The 22,258-nt window shown below is 36.4% G+C and overlaps 1 protein-coding gene across 5 annotated transcripts in view; it reads right to left on the bottom strand.

Annotated features, from left to right (window-relative positions):
* EML4 (EMAP like 4) overlaps positions 1-22,258 on the bottom strand; it is a 149,996-nt gene that overhangs the window by 42,709 nt on the left and 85,029 nt on the right. For 2 of the 5 annotated variants that reach the window (XM_027641481.1, XM_027641479.1), the window contains exons 3-7: positions 16,347-16,476; positions 11,123-11,296; positions 8,936-9,064; positions 5,824-5,849; positions 5,345-5,377 (exon numbers count right to left, since the gene is read on the bottom strand). In XM_027641481.1, coding sequence (XP_027497282.1) covers positions 5,345-5,377; positions 5,824-5,849; positions 8,936-9,064; positions 11,123-11,296; positions 16,347-16,476 — 492 coding nt within the window. The remainder of the gene's footprint in view (positions 1-5,344; positions 5,378-5,823; positions 5,850-8,935; positions 9,065-11,122; positions 11,297-16,346; positions 16,477-22,258) is intronic. The other 3 variants (XM_027641480.1, XM_027641482.1, XM_027641483.1) reach the window with 3 other exon arrangements.

The following is a 22,258-nucleotide window of genomic DNA, read 5'->3' as shown; positions in this document are numbered from 1 at the left end:
GACTTATGCAATGGCACATAAGCAATTTACTACTTTCTGTGAATCATATTCTTAGGGGAATACGGAAGGTTTGCAAAGGAAAATAATAAAAATAATAGGAACTGGAAGGAGGAGAAAAAAAAAATCTAAGAAGTCTCTGTAGATTAACTCAGAAATATCTACAGTGAAAAGCAATTCAGGAGACATGAGAGCTACTTTTTAGATACTTCAGAAACCTGAAGACAGTGACTTTACAAAACCAAAATCCTGTTTTCCAAGAAGCATTCCTCAAAAAGAAATTGTCAAGGAATATACAGTGGTTTTGTAGAAGGATGTGAGAAGCTTTCATCCTCAATTACTGATTTCTTCAACAAAACCGGACAAAATATTAGAAAAATGTATTTTATATCCCCCTGTTCCTCGTTATTTAGACAAGACACTGAAGTAGCCCTGTAAGTCTGTGCTGTAATTAACAGCTCTTAAACTAGCAAGTGTATGCATAAAGGGAAGTCTAATGAGCATACAGTAGATTATATATATACACACACACACACAGAGTAGGTAATAGTGAACAAACAGCAAAATTAACTGCTTTTCTACATGGTTTTAAGTTTAATTCTAAAAGAATTACTACAGGAATTTTGCAAATTATTAGTGACTTTTTCAGTAGGTCCCACCCCATCTAGTTTGAAAGATCAACATAGGTCGATGCATTAAAACCCTCAGCTCAGTTCTGTTTGTGTGTAGCAAATGAAAAACCCCTGAAGACTCCAACTAGCTTGGCCAAGCAGAATGCTCTGCAATAAACTACCACATCCAGAGTACATTTATTAATCTGTCTTCACCTTCTAGTTGCTTGACCAGAGAAGTTATGCTTTTTAATACTACAAATAGCTTCTTTCCCACAAGCTTTCTGCTTTCAGGCCTGTGTCCAAGAACTCTGCAGGACCACTAACCTGAGGGACAAAGGCTTAGAAGCCTGTTTCTAATTTAAACCAGCGCTAATAGCACAGAGACGAATAACCAAATTCAGCCACCATGCCCAGACCACTACATTTTAAGTTACAGAGGAATTAAAATGTGGCTGCAGGTCTGCCATCTCTCACCCCACGTTTGCTGAACCTGACAAGAGGACAGCCACTGTTGCTATTGGTGCAATGCCAATCAAATAGCTGGAAAAAGCAGATGAGACAACAGACTTGCCTTGATTTGGAATGATTTTACAACTTCGCCTGGAAACTTCTTACCAGATCTTTGGTTATTAAATTTTATATAATTTGATTAGTAAACCACAGTTACAACCTTGCTTTTTAACCTATCAGGTGACATTAAGAATCTAGGTATTAACAACAGTTACCATTTGCAATGAACTAAACTCTAGATTTTTATGAAAAAAAAGAAAAAAAAAGGACTCAAAAAGGAATACTGGGCACAAACGAGCTCAATAAAACTGTATCTAAATGTTTCCTTTTTAAATAATAAAATTCTAACTTCAACAAGAACCAATGGTAAAAACTTCCAAATACAAATTTGTTTTTTTGACAGTACTGATGGTTTTTAATAATATGCACTGTGCCTGAATGAGATCAAGCAGCCCAATAATGAGATAGACTGGGTCTCCATTTGCCCTCAGGGTAAGAGCGCCTTCAATAATGATCTGACAGAAAATCTGTGCCTGATGAAAAAACTGTTCCAAGGTAGTTACTGAATTTTGTACTCTCAGAGGACAGGACACATTGTCAGCAGGGTAAATTTTTTCCATTCTGTGCTTCATGACTGCTCTGTGCTGTGAAGCTAGAACTACAGCACAGTTAAACTAACAGAATAAATAGTACTGGAAACTAATAAAGCACAAGAAAAAAACCAACAACAACAACAAAAAAACAAACGTAGGAATGCAGTGAATGTTTCCCATTAATTCTTTCACATATGGTTTTTATTGCCACCCAAAAAGTTCAAGTGTCTCATTACTTTATAATAAGTGAACAAGTGATTCATATATGGAGCTGCTATCACTGAAAATCAAACTCAAACACAGAATCTCAGTGAAATTAATTACCTTTTATCTTAAAATAAGCCAGGCCTTTAACTTCTGGGTATAAAAATATGAATGCCTTATGATTAATACTTTAAAAATGTTTCTGCTGAAGTGAAAAGCAAGATGGATTTTATAGGCAATTATAAACACCTGCTGGTAAAGAATTTAAAAGAATAACTTTAGTTAGGGTTCTTTTAGGGCTGTAGTAAGCACCTGTTCATTTCACTCATATCGTCATTGGATTTTCACAGAATTTTAATACCTTCTTAGTATTGGATTTTATTGTAAAAAGATTGGCCTGATTTACAAAGACAAACAAACAAACTGATGGTATGACTTCAGCACATATCCAGATGCATAAAGCTCAGGACTAACCTTAACATGAAGTAGATGCAATTCAACCCAAGTGAGAGAGATAAAGGCACCGAGGGAATGTGATGAACATTGTAACACGTGGCCTCGGCATGGAGCTAAACAGAGGAAAAATCTGGTTGCCCCTAAGGCAGCTGCAGGTTGTGGCTTCCCATGCTGCTGCTGTTCCTGGCAGGAGAAGAGAATTGCCTAGGTCTTGTCGATATGCAACACTCTCTGGGGAATCCATATCAAACCAGTCAATCCAGATACCAAACCTAAAGCCTTTCACTACTGAAGCTCACCTCAGATTCTCACTTATTCCTGAAGTCTTTCATTATAATAGCTAATACATACTATCAAAAGAAATCAGAATGAATCTGCACAGACTGTTGCAACACAGATATTACTGCAGTAACTTCTGCTGCTAGAAAAATTGGGTTCCAAGAACTAAATATGCAAAAAATATATTTAGCTATATTTTGTGGTACTATACTGACATTTTCAAAGCAGTTTCTTTAATAGCTGAATCAGAAAAAGGAAACAAAGTGATTCCAAGATGTTCAAAGCTACACAAAAATGTCATCTTCCATCCCATTATCCCATGCAAACACCTTCTGTTATGATAATTTGCAATTTCACAGTGATTCCAAACTTATTTTATGTGTGTATAAAGATGCTGAAGGATTTTTAATGTAGATTTGCTTTGAAGCTTGACAGTTTGCACATCAGCAGCCTTCCCAAGAGCCTCTTTCACAGAATTTCTAGGTCTAGGAAGCACATTGATACAGTTGTTACTGCAGGTGGCATGAGCTGGGGGCATATACAGTGTTTTACATACAGCCTAATGAAACGAGCAGCTCTGGGGAGCTGCTCTAACTTAATTAACACCATGCTACAGACTGCTCACCTCTAGGGGCAAAGGCTGGCAAGCCACAAAGGAATGTTAAAGCAACTATAACTTCTCATGCCCTCGGGTTGCAGAACAGGAAGGTCCTGTACAAACACCATGAGCAAAGTCAACCCTTCATCCCACCCTGTCAAAGACAACACTGTCCCAGTTCTGCAGGATTTACCTCCAGAAATCTTATGTTAACTGCCTGTGCAGTTCAACTTCCTGACCAGCTGGGTCAAGGTGTCAACTAGAAATTGATTTATGTGGCAACTATTAACTACAAAACAAGCTAAAGTCATCTGCCCGGAACAGGATGTTGCACTACAGAGAACTGACTAGGTATTGCTAAGCTCATACTGGAAAGGATGGATGAACCCTCTGCAAAAGTAACTTATACATGTTTACTTCTGTGGCCGTAAACACAACACAACACAATCTCACATACACAGACTCTAAAAGCTGTCAAAAATACACTCACTGGTTCATATTTTAGAAAAAATAAACCTCTGAATCCTGCTAATTGCAAGTCCATCCATGTTAGAGGCAGAATTATGTTTTGCGACTATATGCGTTTAAAATGCAGTAAATGCATTTTCTGTGATAAGACTCTCTCCAGCTTCCATTTATGTAGGGCCCTGTTATCTGCATCGTGTTTCTCTTTCATTCCAGTTAGGCTGAGAACAGACTATGGCATATCAGACTTGGAAGATGCTTGTTCATCATATCCTCTGCACGGTAACACAATAGATAGCAGGGTACACATTGAGGCCACTAAAGTTATAGCTACTTGGATGAGAGAACTTATGGACGGCCCATTCTTGGCAGAACATGTAGAATTCTAGAAGCACACCGTAAGGAAAGAAGTACTACTAAAGGTATTTTAGATTTTAGCTACATGCAACTTGGTTTTCTGAAAAGCTGTTTTTAGTAGAAAGGGTATTTTTAACATAATAGTTTTATTCAATCCTTGCAAAGCTAAATTGCAGCTGGTCTGGCCACTAGTCATTACTTTTCCTTTTACAGTAACCACTGCTGCACATATATACCGGTCCACGGTTGGCGTTAAGCAACCTGGCATAAAGAAACATTTCTTCTTTGTTCTTGATGTTTATGCATTCTCTTTCACACATCTTGTCTTTGAAGGGTTCTCTTGGTAAGCATCAGTTTAGAATATTTTTATACCTGTAATTTCTCTCTGAATTAGGAAAAGATAAAGCAATTGGATTCAAATTTATTTTGCTTTCATTCCAACAATTTCTATAGTAACTTTCAAAAAATCTGAGTTCTTTTCCTTTTTGAAGGAGACCAAAACCAATCAAGCTGTGAATAATGTAAACTTGCTGACAGCACAGAATCTGAAGACTACAGATTTGTTAATTAGCAGCAGAAAAGCATGAGACAGAATCTCTGTACATAGATATGTTGTGTACAGCATGCACTTGGGTTACATGCTTTAATTTTGAAACCGCATGCTTCAGCACAGTTTGCAGGACATCAAAGCAGAGTAGTTTTGCGACACCAGAACTGGATTTCTTTTGTTTTCACATCCCACCATGTTCAGATAGACAGCTCCTTTTCCTGACTAAACAAGCCAGTAGCAGCGGGTAGCCACAGAATGCAAGATTCACTGGTGCAAAGATATACACTTTAGAAGAGACTCATTTTTCATTTTAGGAGACTATGAAACCTTCAGTCTCTGTTCTTGTCTAATCAGTGTGTATATGTTGTAATACTGGCAAGACAGAAAGCTGAGATAAAACAAATCTTTTAGTTGGCAGTTCTTAATACTCTGATATCTTAGGCAACAATGCAAGACTTCTATTCAAACACATATTCCTCTCTGAGGAAATTATGTGTGTCATAATTTATTTTAGACTATCCTCAAATAATCCCAAAATAGACTGCAATGTGCATATGCATATAAATTTGCAAAAGAAGAAAGTTGAAATATTTATGTAAATGCTCAAAAAGTTTTTAAGAGATCATGCACTGATGCTCTCTGATGGTGAAAAGCCAAATAAAAGATTTGTGAGAGTGCTAAATTAGAAGAAAGCAACCAAAGGGCATAGCTTTATTCTTACCTTGGCTGTTTTTTTCACGAGTTGACATTTTTGCTGGTTATGGGACAGAAATAAAATATCTTAAAACTATTTCTAAAGTCTCGCTCACACCTGCTTGCATGAAGACTGGCACATAGGTCAAAACTTTAGATTTTTGTTTTCATAATCTCTCTCTGTGCACATACACACAGAGAAAATACTAAAAAAAAAGTTTTGTTTTACAGAAGTAAATCAATCCCACAACCCACCCATCAAAACTTTCTGTATGTCCTAAAGATCCAATCTGATGAGGCATTTCCCCATAATTTCAAAGACTCATAAACACGTCTGGAGTAACGCTTGACCAAATAAAATCTTGGAGTTTATTAATGTTTTTTTACCTCTAATTCCCTGTTTCATAAGCATATGTCCCAATGTATTCATCTATAGGAAATGCTATTCACTCAAAAGTAAGTATTTTCAACTTCATCCAGTATTTAAAAATAAATGTTTTTATTTACCTTGGCTGACAATGACATCTTTGTGCCTGGGGAAAAATTCAAAATAATATTGTTAGTAATATGCACAATACTTATCAAGGCAACACCATCTAGTTTTTACACATTATTGCATTTAGCAACGTCATCAGATTCTGTGTACAGTGTAACTGTAGTACAGGATGCTAAATAACTGATCATTTTAGTTATTTAGCATTTTTACCCATATATTATTTTATGCAGTTCACTGTATCTTTCAAGTAACTTAAAGTCTTTGGTTCTATAGCAGGGGTTTCTAAGAATTACTCTGATAATAACAAAATGCAAAAAGCTTTTAAAATACGTTATGGAGGGCATGTTTCTTGTGCACAGAAAATTCCACTTTGAGAGCGCAAACTTGTAATAATCAAATGTTTTAAGCTGTCAAACATCCTCAGGCCTGCATGCAAAGCATTTAACACCTGTCAAAATAAGCCATCAGCATAAAACACCACAAATTTTTCTAGGAATTAACTCTATTGGACACATGGATTAAATGTAAGCAAGTTGCAGTTTCATTTAAAACAGATCTGTGCAGCATTACAGGATGTGCAACACAATGTCTTCAACAGAGTACAGTTCAGACTCTCCTTACCAGAGCCAGAAATTAATTACTCACAAAAAACCACAATAATTTTTTTCCGGAGAGGGAAGAAATACTAATTTCCAGCACCAGAGCTACTTCTTAACAGAGTAACACTCCTTGGTGGGAGAATGTATTGCATAAAACACCCTCTTGAATTCATTTGAAATTCAGCAGAAAGGTATGAGTGGCATCCAGTATTTTTAGCTGGATGGCAGTCAAATTTTTGTAACAGTGACAAAGGGTCAAGCATATGCATGAGGAAAGTCATCTCTGGCTATTGGTAGAATCAGCCTTCACCACACTGCCAAATGAAAAATTTAAAGTAGATTCCCAGTCTTGCCTGAAAAACACTGCTTGTGGGAACCCTCTTACTTCTTGTGGCTTTATCAAACTGATTTACAGCTCAGTGCTGGCTTAAAGACTGAGCTTAGTAAACAAAGTTCATATCCTGGTCTGATAGTGTAAAGCATATGTAAAACATTTCTGTCCTGAGGCCCACAGCAGGGGCTGAATTCTATCCCCTTGTACAAGACTCACGTAACTTCAAGCAGATGAGGCCAACATTTCTTAATTGAGAAAAATAAATGGAAGATAACAATATGCCTTTGCACAAAATCAACCAGTTCTTATCGAAATATGGCAGCAGAATGTAAGAAATGAGTATTAATACGTGTTCTTGTATGCAAATAGTGCCTTTATTATAAATGTGAGCAAAAGAACAAGGTACACAAACAGTACAACACCCAGTCTTCAGTAAGATGATGGTCTACAACTGATAATGTTTGAAGCTTTGTTTTCTGCCAAATATACTTAAGATACAACAGCTTCAAATGTTGACAATAATTAACAGACAATAATTAAAACGAATCTTTCCTTGTGCATTCCTCTGTTAGATACCTGATTTTTTTCTGTGTTGCAGATTGTAGAAGGGCAACATTTAAAGCCTCTTAGAAAATAAGCAAAATCACAGAAAAATGAAATAAAATACCTCTATTTTAACCAGGCCTGAACCAATATGCAAAATGTCAAAAAAAGTAAAATTTATTTCTTATTTTCAGCAAATTTGAAGTACATACCACACTGTGAAAGATATTTCAGCAGCATAGCAAAAATCCAGCAAAAAAATCAAGACAACGGGTTTTTTCATTCCAAAATATTATCTAACAGTACCCTGCTATAATCTAAATTGCCAAAGGGTTTTTAAACTCCAACAGTGAAAACCAATTACAAAAGAAAAAGAAACACTTGCAAAATATGTAATGCATAATCCCCTCATACACAGCACTTGACTGCTCTGCAGAACTCTTCAGGTTAAGTACAAAGCTTTTAGTAAATGTGCCGATATCCACGCCCAAGATTAATTTCTTTTTGCTCTTCCCATTCCTAGGAAAGAAGGAATGCACTTGCACCACTCTTGACTCTAAGTATGTATTTGACAGTCTTACATGCAACCTAAGGAGAGCACTACAGAAAGAATCATAAAAAGACTGGAGATTACTCTGAAAGGTCTGAAGAGTTTTATTTGTCATAGTGGGAGGGGTTTTCAGGTAGTTCTGCCTTGAACCAGTTAATGGTTATTTGAATGAAGACTCATGAGCAGATCTACGAATCTGCAGACAACAAAGAAGCTGCCAGCATGCTTGGGAGATACTGGCAAATAGGAGAGGGGTCAATCAAAAAATCAACACCAATTCAACAAATTCTGCAAAATTTCAACAAGTCAAAAAGAGAAACTGTGTGAAGACAAAGGGGGAAGCCCAACTGGCAGAGAGTACTGAGGACAAGTACTGTGGGTCACCATAGGGGTCAACAATGTGAAGTTAGAGCAAAAAGCAAACTCCTGACCCTGTGCTGACAGAAGCAGGAGGAGTAACTACTCTGTGCTATTAATCTCCAGCGAGGCCTTCACTGGACACCACAAACTGAGAAAACCTGCTGCTGAGGAAGTGGACGAGAGGACTGATAGGCTACCGCATATCACCCACTGGAAATGACACTGAAAAGAAGGCACCTGCAAATTACCTAGAACCTGTAAAACAGGAATTTGCTAAACATTCAAATGGAGAGATCTACCTGAAAACATAAAAGTATATTCCTACTATTACAGTCTACTTTAGAAACACACATACTATGTGAAATCCAGTAAATTGACTTCAAGGAAATACATTTGCATTTTCAAATCAGCTTGAATTAGGAAAAAAAGGTTGGAATCTTCACAACAGTGGCATTAAGCCATATATCTTAAATCATAGTACATAATTCTTCTAATCCAAATGAGCAACATTAAAATATATGTACGCAAAATTCCTGCATTCACATTTTATAATAAATTTAAGATTCCACAGGCACCTGGAGCATCACATCGGCAAGTTATGTAAGTAGTTACTCATGGCAAAAACAAAGATGGAAATGGTCCTAGCATATAAAGAAAAAAGTTCACTAGAATTAAACGATTCCATAATATTTTGACTCTAAAGTTCACTTGTTTTTATGTACCAAATCAATACATACTTGTCTGCATTCTTTGCCACTTTTGATATTAATTTAGACGTTGATGGTATTCTCATCAGCTTGTTACGACCATCATCTGGACTCTCCCAAGCACTATGAGGCTTTTCAGCAGTAAAGGATTTCTTTATGCTAGAAGAAACAAAAAATATTTTAAATGACAAGGTGATAATATAACTAACTGGAACTCGTATGCAACAGACAGATCAAGCAGCAGGAAACAAAAGCAGAACTAGGTCTTCCTTCAAGCTGAAGCATGAAACAGGAAAAAAAGATTAGTCAAAAAGTTCTAACTGGATGAATGAAAACAATTGAGCAAGACAGTTGCCACATGTTTTAACTATTCCTTTGCATTTCCAAACGCTTTTACATAAAGTCTTGAACAAAATAACTCTCCTCATTACTACATTGCTAACAAATTACAAAAGCAGAAAAAATTAGGCTAAGTACATTAGCCTTAAAGAATAAACTATATTAAAAAATCAATTAAGTAGATAACAAAGAAAATTAATCTTTTTTCCCCTGATTAACTGTTCACTAGCTCTAGCACACTGATATCTGAGGCAGAACAGTTCTATCAAATTACAGTTTCATATGGCTGCTTTGCAGTCAGCACATACTTAACAACATTAATGGCTTTAATCTTTTTGAAACAAATGTCTGCAAACTTCTTGGGTAAGACAAACTAGGTTTGGCCCAATACTACAAACAATTAAATTCATGAATTGTGATGAAATTTTCAGCAATCTTATTGTAGTCAATTTAAACTAATGGCAACCTGCAAGTTATGCAGTCACTAGTTCATTAATTTCACACATGGAATACATGTTCAAAAAGTGATCTAGCCCAAATTACTCTTCAACCACCTGATTTAGTTTGCACATGTCCTGCTAATAGTATCATACTTCATCCCGTCAGAAATGCTTTTTGCAGGATTAAGTCCTGGAATGCAACCTTAGAAATGGCAAGCTCCTTCCACAGCACCTCAAAGGTCCTGCGACAAACAAGTTAATCCAATCAAGTTAAACCATTATGAGACTAAAAAAGCATTTATTGTTTCCCCACACTGCAAAAGATTAGTAAGCAAGACTTCAGACAACTTTACAGTGAGATACCAGGCAAGAGAATAACAGGCCACAAGTTCAGCTTCAGACAACTTACGGGTTTGTGCAAGACATGGAGACAGAGCCTTTATGGAGTGTTATAACATGCATCAGTCAAGTGAAAGTTTAAATATTTATTAGAGCTGTGAATTCAAGCAATGCAAGACAACAATCTTGTGAACTAAAGTAAATTTCAGAAGAATAAATTTCATTTTCATTTTGTCTCGGTCTCCTAAATGCCAAAAAGTAAAAAAAAATTTCACACCTTCCAAAACAGTGAGGTGACAATGAATGAAGAAAAAAGAAACTACACCAAGTGATCTGCATAGTTTTAAAACTCAGAAGATACCACCCAAATCCTAAAATCCATATTCTTGACTTTAAAAAACCATCTAAAATCCCCAAAGTACCTTTTTTTTTTTTCTGTGCCTAATTCCCACTAAAATGATGGGAATTTAGAGACAATCCTACATAAACTTCTGTATTTACTCAAGTCAAGCAGTTCTGTGATCTGGGTGTAAAACCAGAACTTCACTCCTGTAAAGAATGAGAATAAATGTGAACCATCCTGCAACATAGCAGGAATTTGGGAAGGGCTACAAAAAAACCCCCTGAAAATACAAACTGCAGTCACTTTGTAGAATAATTATAATTTCTGAAGGAAAGGTTGCAATGATACTAGTATTTTAAAAATACTATTATGAGATGTAGTAAATGGCCATGTACAAAATACACTCCCACAATTCAGCTGTGTCAGACAAAATATGTGAAGTGTATTTTGAGAAGGATCAAGTAAGAGTTATGATTAAATATTTTAGAATGATGGCTGATTAGAGGTAACCTACCATATTAGGATTTCAACCAGAGAACAAAAAATTTTCATAATCTTAAAAATGTACGTTAAGAAAAAAAGCGTTTTTACGTATTTGCTCTGCTGCAATGCATATTGAATGCATCTTCTCTAGCAGAAAAAATATCAAACATTAACTTGATCATGAGAACAACTACTTCACATGACTTGTTGTCAAATATGAACTCAGTATCATTACAATAATTTTCTAGTTCTGTACTGTGGTACTGTGAAAACCTTTTAGCTGGAGCAGAACTCTTGCTTTCTTGAGTTTGCCTGTGTGTTTGGAGAGTCTGTGAGGAGGGCTGGGGAGAAGGTGATGCTTGAGTTTGTGGACTTTGATCATTAGAATGAGAGTCCTCTTTTTTTTCTTTCTGTCCTGGAGGTTTTTCCTTCTTTTTTTCTGTACCGCTGTAAAATAAAGTGTAACATAAGGGGGGAAAAAAAAGGAGAACAAGCAAATAAATTAAAAAGGTGGGAGAAAATGTCCTCTGTGAAAAGATGGGAGAAGCATTTAACGACTTGCTATAAATAATCACAGAAAAAAAACTTTGATTAGTTACTCACTCTCTTCAGGTTAGCATTTTGCTGAAATAAGATTTATTCACAAGCTCCAAAAATAAAATACAGTGAAGGAGGTATGGAAGATTGCTTACTTATTTTTAATGCGCAGTTTTACTACATTTACTCTGATTTTAAAATGAACACAACTTTGATTTGAGCATGTCCTCTGTTCACGGGTGCTCTTACAGCATTCAAAGCTGACGCAAGTTGATGCACCACAAGTCTGCCGTCCCTCGGAAAAAACCACCGTGTGGTTCAGCTCACTGATTACCTTACCCTGCTGTCAGACAAGTGAAAGGTAGGACTGTGACTTGTGCTATCTCCAGTTAGCTTAAGCCCACCATGAAACTGTATCTCTCACTCTGTATTTCTGGACATGAGTGGTAATGCTTATCTTTGAGCTGCCACCAAAATTCTGAAATGCTGTTGCTTGTCCCTGGGCTCTCCCTGGCTGCACCAGAGTTCAAAGGAAATCATCCCTGAAAACTCATGACTGTTTTCATTTGTAGTTGACTTACATCAGACTGTCTTGCCACTTCTTTAGTGCCTTCAGTCAATAACTGCTAAGAATATATCTTTATTTTCATAGTGCTGTATTTATTAGGCTTAATATTTGAAACAGATTTAAATACATGTCATTGAGAATCTTAAATCTATTAAGAACCAAACCAAAGGTTCGCTAAGTAAACAGAAAGATTAATTAAAAGGCTCTTCTATAAGGCAACATGCTTTTTAAGATACTGAATCATTCAAACAATACCAGGACCTGAAAGAGAAGAGTACTATGTACTACACAGCCTATTTATTTCCTAAGATAAAAGAATTAAATCTTCTAAGACAGATTTCTCAGTGAACAGCAAGATACAAACACCAGCTAACAAGGCAAAAGAAAGATTTTTCTCTTAGGGTCAAAGTAGCCTGCAAAGTAAAAAATAAACAGTATCTTTCTGAACAGAGAAGCCTGTCTGTTCTTAGATACCAATTTCCCCTGCCTCAAATCCTTGCATGATCTTAATTACTTGTGTTTCCACTTACCTTTTCCCAAAAATCAATAACAGTAAGACAACATTCAAAACAAACTCATAAAAATAGGCCCCCAATCATCCATAAGATTCTCTTTTTGCTTCTTTAGTTATTTCAATTAAAGTGTGTCATCTACCACTGAGACAAAGGCCCCAACATTTACATGAGTTCAACTTTTCCAACTGCTTTCAGAGAAGCAAAGCATTCAGGTAAAACCATGAATAATAATATAAATACCAAATACATTTGTGAGGATCAGCCAGGATTTCTACTGTAAACCATAATAACAAGTTTAGGATGTCAATATAATCCATCAGAGTTACATTTTCTTTTCAAAAAAACAGACAAAAACAAAACAAAGAGCTTTCACATTTCTTGAGAGCATATATGTGATCCTAGAGAACAAAGCTTGAAGAACTGTGAGGTTTTGTTTAATAATTTATAGTCAAAAGTCCTTAATTAACTAGTAGCATAAAAATTTTATTATTTTTTAATCAGAAGACTTAGCTTGCACTTCTGGATGCAAAGTACACTACACTTAATATTATTGCAGTCTGTTGCAAGAAATGCAGAATAGTGAAATAAATTTTTGGAATCTCTTTTCATTAAAGGAGTCTTTCTATTCCTATGACAGTCATGGACCCCTGCACTCTCTATCTCATAAGAATGGGATTTCTCTCAACAAAGTCAATCTGTTAGGACAGGGTTTTTTTTATGGCTTGTTGTTATATTTTTTTAAAAAACTTTATTTCAAGAAGACATGCTTCCAATTTTCCTTTTCCTTCTATTTAAGGATTGTGAAAGACGGAAGGAAAGCAGGAAGAGAGAGAACATATCAACAGTATGACTTCCGTAAGTCCACCTTGCATTGCTACAAAGAATGATCCTACTTGGTCAGAACAATGGCTCACCTGACATCATATCTTTATGATGTTAGTATAAAAGAATTCTCCAGGTCATTAGGTCATGGTGAGACCATTATCTTGTAATGCCTTATACCTTGGATTTCAGTGAAGTGCTTTTATCTACCACCAGGTTGTAAGGGGGATTCTTTTTTTGATTGCCATTTTAATTTGGAGGGAAATCATGTGGTAGTCTGAGTACTGAATACCTTCTGCATTTATTTGGTTTGCTCACTTCTGCTAAATTTTTCAGCTTAACTGTATTATGACTGGCTATTACAGAGTGGCTCTCACAACTAATACCTCTTCAACTAGGCCTTGCGTAACAACTGAAACCAAACCAAAACCAGCACATTTTCTTGTGGGTTTCTAAAAGCTAGTTGTTCCGGGAAGCAGTCATTTAATGCAGCCAAAAATTATTTCCAAAACCCAACCTGATGAGGCATCTCTTCAGCCTGCATCTGAGTAGTTGAGAGTTATTACTATCTGTCCTAATTTTGCAGCTTCTTTAATTTCACTTAGTACAATATTTCATCCTTTGGGCCACAACACACTGGTAGCTACTGTAGATGGCAGTCACTGTGAAACATGAAGACTATTCTTACCAGAAGCTGTTTTCAGAAGAATGTTCAGTCCTAAGGAAAAGGATCAAACAGGTCTCTGACAGTCAATGTTTAGTTGGGTTTTGTTTGCTTGTACAAAACACAAACCTGTTTCCATTCCAGACTATAGGACTGAGATTTTCTCAACACATATACGACTTTATCTCTGTCAATGGGACATATCTACCTGGTGTTCACAGAATATTCCTGGGCTCTGATTTTAGTGACAGTTGGTATTTTAGCACACCAGCATTGTTGACATGAGACATGCTGTTGCTGTGCAGCTACTGAGCCATCTCATCATCTCCAGTGTCCAGGTTGGTAGAACAAGATTAAATAGTCCACGAAATGAAACTGCTCATACATAGAAGAAATTCTCAGAGATGGCAGCTCTACAGGGGCCAGAGATCCAGAAACGGACAATATTAGGAGTGCACCAAACACAGACACTGAACTTCAGCAACAGTAACAATTTGGACACAAGTAAGCCTTCTGTTATTTTGAGAAGATGTATGGCTATGTATAGTTAGAACATGAAAAGTCCTAGGCAGGCTGTGGGGTCTGTTTAGAATTTAAAGTTAATTCTATATCTACAGATGACCATGTCCACTTGCCACACCACTCTAAGCTTCAGCCTGAAGAAAGACCTGGACAAGTTGCGGTGAAGCATCCCACGACCAGCTGATAGTCTCCTCTGGTCTCCCTCCTTTTCATCACAATAAGTGTTAGAAATAAACACAGTTATCCTAACTTTGTAAGGAGATGGGACTACTATTAACATTCACTTACATTTCCTTTTACCTTTCTTGAGCTTGTAATTTTACAAAAGGGTTTCTTCCAAGTACCAAACAAATTTAAGGAATAAAGACATGAGAGTGAAAGGAACTGCTGGAAAGACAACTAAAGAGCCTTCCTAGGCCTTTCTAAAACATGTCTTGAGGAAAGGAGTCACATCTCTTCAGCTGCTCTGGAAGCAGTGGGTTCCCCTGGACTCTTATTCGGGGGCCCAGGGAGAGCTGCCCTCTGCATATTACGATTTTCCTCTTTTGGCCTATCCAGGTCTCCTTTTAAAGATCTTAACTCAGATGAAAGGGATGCCGGCCACTCCACTCTGCTCTTCTTATGTAGTCAAGTGTTGAGCAGCCAATGAATCAAGAAGATGATTCAGCACTAATGCAAGCTGAACACCACGTGAACTGGACTGGCTCTCATCAAAGTGCCAAGAGCCACAGGGGTAAGATTAATGGAAAAGTGCTAACTAAGAAATACCTTCCTGCAGGAATGTCTTTTGTCCCTGTGCCTGTCACATTAGCAGATAGACACATACACTGATCACTGTCTGATTTACTGTTGAAAAGTAAACATAAGAATACAATAAAAAGAAAGATATGCAGTGCTACACGATGGAGAAGAACAAAGAGTGGGGCATTACCCTTGCTTTGCAATTTCCAAAGGGCACTAAAGTTTTTTCTGGTTTGTTCTCATATAGTTTATATTTGCATGCAGCATTTTTATCCCCTGAAGTATTTCTTTGTCTTGTTGTACAGCACAGTATTTACATCCACACTAGAAGATAAACCAGCCCCTGCAGTTACCAGAGTACTCTACAGAGGCCAAGAATTTGTTCACGTAACTTACCACAGTTACACATCAGAGTATTCTCTGCCCCGTGGCTATATCTGGCAGCCTGTTCTTCACAACAAATAGGTACAAAACCTACTGTTCAAGAAGGCATGCAATCACTGTCTAACAGATCCACAGAAAAACACAGTTAAGCAAACACTTTGTTTACCATATGAAGTTGAAAGTATTATATGGAGGAAAACTACTATTGTTTGGTTCTTGGCTCATTTAACTTACAAATTACTCAAGCTATGTTATTTCCACACATTTGAGATCTGATACTGATTTCATAGAGACTAAGTAGCCATATTTGGGTTAAGATTACAAAAATGTAAACTTTTATCTTAAACAATTCATTATTGTTTCATAGCTATTTTGCTATTGCCTACTATTTACACTCCAGACAATGAAGTCAGTTTTGTCCTTTAATTTCCTTGGGAAGGAAAAAAAAACAACCTATAAATACCAGGAGGAAAAAATTCCCATTTGTACATTTGTGTATTTCCTTAGTGAGAATTCATTTTGGACACTATATGGTATAGAAACACTCCCCATTTATGAATTCTGTTCAGAACCCTGCTGTAAGCAGCCCAACAACATGGTACGTCTCCAAAGTTCATTTGTGCCTTACTAGACCTGAGGCAGCTCTGCTGAGTGTTGTGCAGAGACAAAAATCAAACTCTTGTTCTGTTTGGTTTTGTGTTTTTTTAATATATAAACACTTCAATTTTAATAAGAATTTGGTACCTTTTTGCAGCAGATGAAAGAGTTTCTTTTTTGGCAACAGAAACAGATGAACTGTGGCCTGTTTTCCTGCTTCCTGTACTTCCATTAGTTATACATGACATCGAGATAGCTTCTCGCAGGCTTGGCTGACCTAGAAAAAAGTAATATTGAAAAATACAAGAGTTTAGATCTCTATCCAAAAGTCCATCTGAAAAAAACAAAAAACTCATTTGTGGACTTGGTGTCACACAGCAGCAGCCTGAGCATTTGGGACAACCATTCAGTGACATACACTCATGAAAGCTTTAATCTTGGCAGCTGGACCCAGAAGACACCTGACAGGGGTCTGCTTCTCTACCGTCATGCTGCTATGAAATAATTACTGAGTTATTTAAGGGTTGGGATTCTAAGGATTGGAGAGGAAAAAAAAAAAAAATCAAGATTTCCAGTTTCTTTTCAGCTGCCCTTTGCACCTTAAAATACCTTTTGGTATATGCACTGTGGTATAGCTATTAAGTTTCTGATATTGCTCACTTGGCAGAACATCTGCCACATCCAGTGAACGTTACAGACTCTCTCCAGGGATGAATCAAGAGTGTATATGTGAAGAAGGCTGTTGTCTGTCAGATGCCCACTTCACTCATTGCAGAAGTTTAAAACTATGCAGTGAATGTGGGAGGGGATTGCAAGGAAGACAAGGGAGAGCAAAGGCTCTTCTATTTTCAGAGCTGAACACTAGCCTGGCAATTAGCTTTCAGACCTGCCTCTGCCACAGAATGCCAGTGAAATACAAGGCATTTTAATCGAACCTGATGTTTCATCCTTTCCCACTAACTGTGTGCCTCTCTCTTTTTGTGTGCCTGTCTTATTTCCAAGGTCCTCCTCCTAAGCACTAAACTTGTACTTTTCTTCTCTGAAGCACTACATGCCCAGTAAAAAGATGCCTGGAATAATCTCACACTAAACATCCAAAAATCAGTGGTCACTTTTGAGGTCATCTCTGTGTCACATCCCCATTTCACAAACAGCAAGTTATTACTGCATCTCATGGGGTTGTGATAACCAGTCACTCTGACTTCAGCAACAAGCACGAAGGACACAATCAACAGAAAAAAAACAGGTCTGTGTTCATGGCACGCTTGGAATAGTGTGAGATAGATAAGGTCACACATTGAAGATAAAAGTGAGGAGTAAAAAAGCAACTCAGGAGAATCGACAACTCTGTGCACAGAGGACAAACTGATGCAGATGCCTTATTTGAATACCAGCATTTGGTCCATTTGTCACATCACAGCTCTATCAGGCAGGTTGACAGGCAAATTAATTCTTATTTTAAACACGCACTTTATATATGAGAAGTACTCATCAAGGGAACATTAGATTTCAGAACTATTTGTATGAAGGCAGAAATGGGCTGACTTGTACTAACCATATACTTCTTCAAAATGCACCATGCATCATGTGATCACACCTGAAATTCAGATCAGGAAAGCAAAAAGGAGCATGCAGAATATCCCAGGCAGAAATGAGAAAAAAAGGAAATCTGAAGAAAGTAAAAGTACACGTAAAACCAGAAACACTTCAAAGATTACATTTTCTTCCTAAATTCTGCATAAATCAATTTGCTGTGTGATTCCTTCCAACCGGTACTCTTTAGAGACTGTTTATTTGGACCATAAACATTTGGAACACAGATTTTATTTTAGAAGTTAGTATAGTGTACAAAACCTCTAAAGCTCAAGAGATACAAAACCAAAAGCGCATGAGTTTAAAAAGCACTTTTACTATTAGAAGCCTATAAATTAGCTTCTTTTATTTTCAGTGACAAAGTAAATCATCTTCTTTGTGGAGATGCACAATATCATGGCCTATGATTCACTCTTGAACTGCATATGACCTTAACATCTCTGTCTGCTCATTGTAATAGATTAATGCCTCTCCAACCAGCACTAGCATGGCTTTCCAGAAACGTGAATCAGGAGACATAACAGTGGTAATTGCCAGTACAGCGGGTAAAGCATTCAGTGGAAAGTGTAAAGAACAACAGTGCTACAGACAAGGCACAGGAGCTTAATGAGATGGAGAACACACTGTCAGCTTTATCAAGCAAGGAGCACATAGCCGTTTTGTTTACTGATGACATCTAGAATAATTACCCCTACTAGGTATAGAAAGTGTTAGTTCCTGTTTATGTCTAGCCACAAAACTGATTAGAAATAAAAATCTACATCACTGTAAAACTCTGTATCAGTGTAGTGTCATGTACTCATTACAGAAATGTGCACTACTCCATGCAGGGATGAATACAATAATAATTAAAAAAAGGGAACCAAACAGCAGTTTTGGGATTATTTGTTTTTCAGTAAAGTGGATATTGATAATAGATCTGCAAAGTGCTTCCTAATGTCAGCAAGTGGTATGCAAAATAACATTTGAGATTAAGATTTTTGAATTAAAGTAAAAACAAATTTTGCAAAATGACTAACAATGAAACATAGCCCGGATAAAAAACTGCAGTGACCATTTTGTTTAAAGTGTCAAAAATGTATCAGGTTTTCTTACACTCCAGAAAAAAATCTCGATCAGTTACAGTAATGTGCCACACTTGACATACAATAAAATGTAAAAAAGCAAGAAAAGCAATGAAAAAACCCCAACAAATAAAAACCTCCAAACCCCAGACCCAATACCCCTCAGAAAGAAGACCCCTTCCAAATTCTATATATTGCATTTTAACTAGATATGCAAAAGTGACTTTTAGAATACCTACTTTTAACGGGGAAAAAACTCAACTGATCATCTGCAATTATATGTAAAGAAAAAGCATTTATATTTTAATCCATGAGAAGGAAGTGCAAGTTTAAGCCCTGTGCACATCCCAGGCAGCGAAGCAGTAAGGCCTGGCTGCCCATAGAGACAGAGACACAACAGGGATCTTCCCAGCTGGGTCATAAATCTGAGGAAGCAGACCCACCAGTCCAAACCACTCAATTCTCTTTGTGACTCTTAACCAGGGTATCTCTACAGTCAAAAGATGTCAAAAATTAACACCACTATAGCCTTATTCACTGCAGAGACAGTACTTCATAGTCATAGCAGTCAAGTGACTTTGCTTCAGACACCTGGGAAATAATGAAGCAGGACAGGAGAACACAAATTCCAGATCAATACACTAAAACAATTGAGTTCTCCCAGCACTCTGGCTGCACATCTCTGCCAATACCATGTCATACGTCACCTGCTAGCATAAAAAGTCTGAAATTTTTCAGGCTGAACAGCACTCAGCATTATCTGTTAGCTTGGAACAAAAGTCAGACATAAACTGAACATAAAATGAAAGCCAGTGTATGGTGACCAGGATTGAAGCCAAATTGTCAGAGATCAAAGTGGTAAAAAATGTCTTTTACGGATAATGGATTCATCTCTGTTCTGATCATTTTCATAGAATAGTATCTGCTGAGTTCAAAAGAAGCATTTCATTAACATCTGTCAAGTATACAAATGTGTGAATTAAAGATAAGTAAGATTAGAAAAAGCAGACCACAATAAACCAAAAATCTTTTTCCAACTCTTTATCAGCCTTGATTAGCTAACAGGGGAAAAAAATGAAGCCAAGCTGTAAGAGGCAGTGTTAAGTTTTGAAAATGTGTGTCCTGGGATAATGCAACATTCTCCTCTCCACACATACTTAAACAGTGCTAGAGCTGAAGATCGGTTAGTAATTAATTTTTTTTTCCAAAACTCAAAAGTTACAATATTTTAGGTTAAAATATCTCTGGACACTTAATTCAAGTGGATTTAAAAGAAAAAGCTCAACAAATTACATGTTACAAAAATTAAAAAGTGGGGCTCTATAGCTCATTTTTTTCCCTCTTCATTAAGGTATACAATACCCAAGTCCTTTAAAAACCTTAAAATACTTCACTTTCAGCAAAACTTTACAAAGATTTCTATATTTCAAATATATTACATGCCATGGAGTTTCGTGAAAATAAAAATGATGCCTAGAAGGACAGGAAACCAATTTAGTACTCTTACTAAAGAAGCCTACAACGTTAACTCACCAGAGAGCCCACAGAGGTGAGCTGCAGAAAAACAGACAGAAACAGTTCTAAGTGTACCAGAACATAAGATTTTATCTGCACTTCCTTCCTAATATAACAACATCAAAAACAAACTAGAAATTATGACAAATCCTAAACTCATTTCAAGATTTTATAATGAATTGTATGAAAGCAGCTAATTGTAGCCACTGCTCTGTTTCCAAACTTTCGAAGGACCTCAAGTCCTTCAGTTCACGGAAGATGCTGGAGAAGAAACAGAGCAGAAGCACTAAAAATCTTTTCAAAGCGAGTACTGTATTCGGAAGGGTAGAGAAATATTTTCTTCAGCATTTTGTTTTATTCAACTACTTCACTTACATAGTGAGAGTCAAATTTTGATTAAGACTTCTTAATTAGAAAAAAACGTTCTCTTCTTCTATCACATGAACAAACATTACAGGTCAGGGTAAGACACCAGGTCTCAAATAATGACGAAAACACATCAAGAAAAATAATTCAGTCAGCTACCTATGGTTTATGTTGCTTTTGTTTAATAATCAAATTTTAAGACAGAACTAAGTTCTGACAAACTTCATTATTTTTACAATAATTATATCCAGCTGAAAAGATGTATGCTTCTTATATTTTTTTTTAAATTGAGGCCAAATTTCACAAATTTTAACTGACAGCAATTAAACATACATTATTTGTCATTTCCTATTAAAAAGAAAAGAACTATCTGAACAGAGGTATGTTTATATGCAAGAGTTTGAGAATGTAAAGCTAATGCGTAAATCTTGAGATACAAGTGAGTCTCTCCTAACAGGTAGATAAACTAACTAAAATGTTAAGAATAATTAAATATACATTTTGAGATTTCCTACAAAACTTTTATAGCTAGGGACTTAACCCATACATTTCTAACTTAAATGGTCCTCCTATAGATATAAAACTAGTTTTTCAGGTGTTTGGGGAGCCATGGTTTCGCTCTTCGGCCATGCATTTAAAACATGGAAACTGTAGACTTCTTTGTCCAATTGCATGTTAAAACTATACACACCTTTTCCTTCTCCCTCCTATCTTATTATTTTGCTGTACTTTCCTAGAGGCACCATCTACTTGCTCAACCAATTTGTCAAACGTGCTAAATCCAAGAAGAGGAAATAAAATTTTAACTATGATAATTTGAAACAATTTGATATAGTCTGGCAAACAGTAATGAAAAAGCTATTGCAGTGTTATAAACAATAAGCAGTTCTTCTTTGAAAAAGTTAATGGCAACACTGAACTCTTCCAACACTGCAATTCTTAGTTTGAGAAGCATCACGGAGAACAGCAGAGTACCACTCAGGAAAATTTGCCTACTGTTCTAATAAAAGCACACAGATGCAAAAAACATACCCAAAACTGTAAGAAGCATATGGCAAAAGAATAAGGATACTCATCCCTACAACTGAAAAATGCTCTACAATGCTCTGAATACCTTCTCCAATGAACAAGATTAAGATCACTAGGTTACAGAAATTTTAAAACAAACAAACAAACAAAAACAAACAAAAAAACCTCCTGAACTTTTTTCTTTACTTCTCTTCCTAAACTTGGTTTAGGTGGTTACTGACCTTTAGTTCATTAATGTCCTCTAGTCCAAATTCTTTGAATAAAGGAAAATATGCGAAGAACATAAAAATTAGTAAGTATAAAAGAAGAAAAAGAAAATACTCAATAAGTCAGAACAGAAGATAGGAAAAATGCAGAAGAAATGCAGAAAATATCATTTTAATGCAGAAAGAACAGATGGCACTAAAACCAATACCTGGAAAATGCATTAAGACCTCAAGAGTATCATTATTTGTTATGTGAGCATACAGTCTGCAGACTTCAACTGGACTT

Source organism: Corapipo altera, unplaced genomic scaffold, assembly GCF_003945725.1.
Source record: "Corapipo altera isolate COAL_440 unplaced genomic scaffold, ASM394572v1 48b, whole genome shotgun sequence".
Classification (NCBI taxonomy): domain Eukaryota; kingdom Metazoa; phylum Chordata; class Aves; order Passeriformes; family Pipridae; genus Corapipo; species Corapipo altera.
The sequence above is the reverse complement of the archived record's forward strand: the minus strand, read 5'-3'. Positions and strand labels throughout refer to the sequence as shown.